Below are 6,000 nucleotides of genomic sequence, written 5' to 3'. Positions count from 1 at the left end.
TTCACTTGCTGGTGCTCCTGTGAATATATCTAGAAGTTGCTAGGCATGTCTTGAATATTGTCCAATAAGTCTGTTTGTCCCGGGAACTGCTGTGGGCCCACTGAGCATGAGGGTCTCCAGTGGATTCTGCCACCTGGTGAGTGCAGTTTGCTCACACATTGAAGTCCCCCACGGGGTGCTACCACAGCTCCAGCAATCCCGACAGCCACCATGGAGGACTCTCAAAGTGCCAGAGCAGGCTGCCAGTTTTTGATCAAGTGAAGTACGACATCCCTCTTCTTTGTGTGATAGAGCCTGTTAGAGTGGCCCTAGGCAGTTATATGTATGACTTACTATTCTACTGACTTCTTTATCAGGTGGTTCTTCCAGGTTTTTATTCCAGGTCTTTTTCTCTTTTGAACTAAGGTCTGCATGTATGGACTGGATTGGAGACAGGCTGGAATAATATGGCAGCTGTTGTTTGGCTGTTTCCCTGGGAATGAATCACCTATGGTGTGACTCTTCAACCCCAGGTGAGTGAATGTTGTTTGCGCAAATCCCATCAATCATCTGGCACACCTACCCACATCCAAACTCCAGCAAGGGTCACAGCTCAGGCTTACTGGCTAGAATAGAAATTAAATTTATCTTACAAATAAGAAAACTAAAGATCAGCAAATGTAGGTAATCTGCTGGAGTTCATATGCTTAACAAACAGCTGAAACATTATTCAAATCCAGCTTCAAGTTTTGTGGGTCTTGGTTTTTTGTATAAGAATATCGAACTGCCTCCTGAAACTCAAAGATGCTCTTCTTTACCTCAAGATATACAATTCTGTTCTTTAAATGCTTGCCTTACCTTTCCAACTTTGTAAAGAAGCATCAATAAACAAAATTGATAATTACTCTGTTCGTAAGGAGTTTACACTTCAGGGGACTGATCACTTTTTTTCCTTCTTTCCCAAGCTATTATTTTAACCCGTATAACTAGGAGGAAGTAATCCTTCAGCTGCCTTGGCATGGTGGGGAAGAGTAATGTCCAGCTTCTCTACAGGAGAATACAGAGTTCCTTTTTCAGGATTGACGTATCAACCCAACCAACCACTCTTGGCAGCCTATGGCCTGTTTCCTTCTGTGTGTCGGAGGTAAGAGAAAACAAACAAAGCTGTTTCCAGAGCATGGAGAACTTTATTGCAGCTAAGATGCATTACTACTGTCTCCAGCACATATTTCCCTAAGTACATAAAACTAGCCACCTGGACAGAGGAGGTAATCCAAGAGTCACTAGGAAATTGAACAGAATTCCAGCTGCCCCTGCAAGTGTATAACAATGACCTACTCCAGCCTTTCCTGAGCATATGAGAAGACTGTACAAAATGGGCTGGGGAAGGAGGGAGAGGAAGACATTGCTCAGGGTTTAAATAGAGTTTCTTTTGTTGTTTGTTTGTTTGTTTTATTGGAGTATAATTGCTTTACAATGTTGTGTTAGTTTCTGCTGTACAACAAAGTGAATCAGCTATATGAATACATATATCCCCTCCCTCTTGAGCCTCCCTCCCACCCCACCCCCATCCCACTCCTCTAGGTCATCACAGAGCACCGAGCTGAAAATGGGAGAGGGGAAGACAAGAGGAAATAGGCATAACAAGGAAAAGAAACAAGCCTGTCAGCCTGAAGCGCCCAGGCACTGGTGCTAGAATTTAGATATGCAGCCCTAGTGTACAATAGTGATTTGGGTGTCAGTCGGGTCACCCGACCTTGTGATCTAGATAACATGACTTTGACCCTCATCTCATCCTTGTAGAAAGTTCAAAAACACTTCCCAATATTCCATCAAACCCTGAAGTCTTAAACTACCATGATCATCTCTGACTTTAGACTCCTGCTTCTGAGAGTCACCTAGCCATCCTACTCCTGTTCTTACCCCATGAATCTAGACACAGATATGAGCACCTTTCCATAATTCCCGAAAGTTAGGCAAGTCGTATCTGGCTCAGACTTGACTGAAGGTTTGGGAACCGTTACCCAGTTTTATCAGTTTTAAATTCCCGCTAGAATGCAACTATCATGAAGGCAGAAATGTGTTCATTTGTGTAACCCCAATGCTGAGAACGATTAGAGGGTGCTCCATAAATATCTGTTGTATGGATGAAGTAAGGCATCTTTTCCTCAAGGAAAAGACGAGCAACCTCTTATTTATTTTATACATCCTTGTTCTTAAATGTCTTCAGCCCGCATCCCACTAGGCCTTTCCCACAGGCCATTTATTTCTATGTAGCTCCCATCTCTTTCCCTTTATCTCTTTCCATCTCTCCTCCTCATTCCCTTGTTCCTGGATTAGCTCTGGGAACTTCACATTTTCCTCATTTTATCACGTAAAGCAATTTATATTTCTCTATGCCTAACTCAGAAGGTTTGCGTAACCAAATCCATTTTAGTGGTCAGCAAAACCGTATAGCCTTTTAGTTACCTGAACCCATCTGGCATTGTGTTATCCTATGTGAATAGGACCAGTAAGGATTTCCTTCACAGGAAATAAACAGTTAAACTAGGAATCATTAAAAATTATATATTTATACCTTAAAAGTTTTATTTTATCTCAAAACATATTCATGTTTGTTTATTCACCCATTGGTTGATGTCAGGCCAAGTAATATTCTTTAAGCATGAGTAGCCAGGTTGGAGCTCTGTATCAGCTTTCTTTCTTTCTTTTTTTATTGAAGTATAGTTGATTTACAATATTTCAGGTATACAGCAAAGTGATTCAGTTGTGACACAAAGTGATTCAGTTGTGTCTTTTTCAGATTCTTTTCCATTATAGGTTATTACAAGGTATTGAATATAGTTCCCTGTGCTATACAGTAGATCCTTGTTGTTTATCTATTTTATATATAGTAGTGTGTATCTGTTAATCCCAAATTCCCAATTTGTCCCTCCCCCCTGTATCAGCTTTCTTAAGTAAACCACACCCCTAGTGCATCTTGTACTACTTCTGGTGTTTGATGTTTTAAGGTAATTGACAAGTTCTCTAAGGACAGAATTTCTTTTAGGTTTCTTTGTTATTCCCTGGTGTTTTATAGCAGTCTCGCCACAGCAGTTTTCTTAGTAATTTGCTTTGTTTAAGATTTCCAACAGTTTTTGTATGTATTTTATCAGATTACATAACATTTAATTAAGGACATAATTTAATAAATATGTTTGGCAAATTTGGATGCAAGCACAAGGGACCCTTGGTAAGCAGATGACTTAATTGGAAGGAGCAGAAGTATTCACGTCCACTGGCTGCAGGCATTCAGGGTGTATTTCAGCTAATCTGGTGCGTCTATTAAATCATCCGTTCAGAAATACTCTAATGTACAGCATGATGGCTACAGCTAACACTGCTATATGATATATAGGAAAGCTGTTAGAATAAACTCCACGAGTTCTTATCAGAAGGAGAAATTTTTTTCCTTTATTCTTTCCTCCTTTCTTTTCTTTTTATTGTATTTATATGGCAAGATGGTTATTAGCTGAACCTATTGTGGTAATCATCTCACAATATATGTAAAGCAAGCCATCATGCTGTATGCCTTAAACTTATACAGTGATGTGTGTCAATTATTTCTCAATAACACTGGAAAAAGAGAAGTACTTTACTGTAGCCATTTTTCCTCAATAAATCCCGATCAGAATCTCTACTTTTGTGCTTATTTAAAAAAATACTTTCACGTTTTAGTTCTATCAGTTACATTAGTTCGTAAACTCACTTTTGCATCTGCACTGAGATAGGGAGAGAGGAAGCCTAGGACTGCTATAGACTGTAGAGATGCCGAGTACTCTGATAGGCCTGAAGGTGAGCAGGGGATCTTAATGAGAAGCATACAAAAGAGACCCAAAATCTTGCCAGAAACGAAAGAGGGGCACATGCAGGTGACCTGCTCAGCTGCCCCTTCCCATGAGGAGTAATTTCCCTTTTTTTCTCATATCTTTAGGGCTTTTGTGTTCTACTGAAGAGTATATCTCATAAATCTGCCAGCTCGGTGTTCCATTATTTGTTTTTGACCCTTGAAACTTTCCCAGCAGAACCTGCCTCTCTTTAATCATGATCTACATGCTGGTAGTTTTACAACATAAAGAAGACACATAATGTTTGCCTTAAAGGATCCAGAAAGGACTGTCATCTTGTTCGTTCCCTTCTGAAAATCTTCCCTGGTTCCATGCTATAACCAAAGGGTTCCCAGAACTGCATCTGCCTTCTGTCTTCACATCTGAATTAAAAGCACCTGACAGTTACAACTTCGTCCATCCCTTGACGTCGCTTTCTTTCATATTTGCAATTTGCAGGCCAAATCAAAAAACAAAAACAGTCTACTCTTTCTCCTACCACAGGAAGTGGGAATAGCAACATATTAACAGACAACCAAGTTTGAGTCCACAGTGGCCACCAAATGTGCAACATATAAAATCGTTACCTGTAGCAAAGGTTAATCACCGATGTGATGGCCGTGTGCCTCTCTGCAGCCTGCTGTTCCATTCTTCCTAACGTCCACTAAAAGTATCCAGGGGCACCCACTCCTGACCACTCTCAGTCACTCATCACCACGTACCCCCCCATAAAATAACCCCAGTGCCTTCCTTCTGAATCAAAGCTGAATCCTATGAAGTCTGAGCATCTACCGTCCTCCCTCCAGGAGACACTAGAATTGAACCCACCTTATTCCACATCACTCATCCCCCCAAACATGGGTACTTGGTGTCATATCTTCTCTAGCCTTTTTTCATCCCCATATTGCTATGCCATGCTCAACACATGCCTCAGTATCCTGTATCTCTTTGTAGACTGTTCCGTACACCTCATGGCTAGGTTGGGAGAAGCAGGGGTCATGTGTTAGGGATGGGGCACACAGAGTACAAAGGCTCTAGTAACATTTTATACCTTAGGCTGTAATGTATGTACATGAGTGTTCATTTTATTATTCCTTTAATTTGTATATATTCATGGTAGATATTCCTTTACATGTATGATCTACTTCATAATTTAAAAAATTAAAAAAAAATACCTCTGTTCTCTTGAGGCATGTACCATCTAGCCAGGATACTCTCTATCCCATTTCATCAACCACTGTCAGTTACTGAAGTCCTGGATATTCTCCCTGGTTTATTCCTCCCCAACAAGGGCCTGCTATCAGTCTGGTTGATTTTCATACCCAGGAGGTGACCTGTCCAACAGACTGGACTCTGAGTTCCTGAAACTCCTCTGTTCAAAAACATTGTCCTTCCCCCCCCTCAGCCACCTTGAACTTTTCAAATCAGTAATTCAGAAAACCCACCCTCTAATGCAAACACTATCCTTCCAGCTGTTCAGCTGTCCCCTTTCCACCTGTACTTCTGCCTGCCTACTGTACCGTCATCCCTTCAAGCCTCTTCTTTTTTTTTTTTTTTTTTTTTTTTTTGGCCATGCCGTGCGACACGCAGGGTCTTAGTTCTCTCACCAGGGATTGAACTCACAGCCTGGGCAGTGAAAGCATGAAGTCCTAACTACTGGACGACCAGGGAATTCCCTCAAGCTTCTTCTTTATGCCTTTCCCTCACTCCCCTCCTGCATGCACTTCATTGTTATTCAATTTAGATTTTATAGTCCATCTCTCCACTCTTTTGACTTTGTTCAATTTTTTTTTTATCCATTTGTTCTTTCATTGCACCTACCTGGAAAAACCATACCTGAATAAGCCCAACCATTCACTTTCCTGTACTGCTCTTGGGCAGCTAAACATTGCTAGAGAAAAATCATAAAGCTAGGCTGAGTAGGGCCAGTTTTCAGTCACTCATCTCCTAATCTCACCACTGACAAACAACCTTAGGACACATCTCTTATCAGTTCCTTCTCTCACTCATCACAGTAACTTTTCAAGTCCCTCCCTTCTTAAGCCTCTGACTAGCCCAGCTCTCCTTTCATTCTCAGCCAATGACTCACCTCCTTCAGAAAATAAATTTAAACAATCATACATAAATGATCTCATCTTCCAGCCCACAAGTCTAG

At 41.0% G+C, this 6,000-nt stretch overlaps 1 protein-coding gene across 1 annotated transcript in view; it reads left to right on the top strand.

Annotated features, from left to right (window-relative positions):
- Nucleotides 1–1,039: 1,039 nt before the first annotated feature.
- GUCY2C (guanylate cyclase 2C) overlaps nt 1,040–6,000 on the top strand; it is a 77,838-nt gene continuing 72,877 nt past the window's right edge. The window contains exon 1 of the mRNA XM_029206393.1: nt 1,040–1,123. Coding sequence (XP_029062226.1) covers nt 1,096–1,123 — 28 coding nt within the window. The 5' untranslated portion in view covers nt 1,040–1,095. The remainder of the gene's footprint in view (nt 1,124–6,000) is intronic.

The sequence above is a fragment of the Monodon monoceros genome, unplaced genomic scaffold (genome assembly GCF_005190385.1).
Source record: "Monodon monoceros isolate NGI ecotype Baffin Bay Population unplaced genomic scaffold, NGI_Narwhal_1 Super_Scaffold_6, whole genome shotgun sequence".
In the NCBI taxonomy this organism is placed as follows: Eukaryota; Metazoa; Chordata; class Mammalia; order Artiodactyla; family Monodontidae; genus Monodon; species Monodon monoceros.
This window is presented reverse-complemented; position numbering and strand designations above follow the sequence as displayed.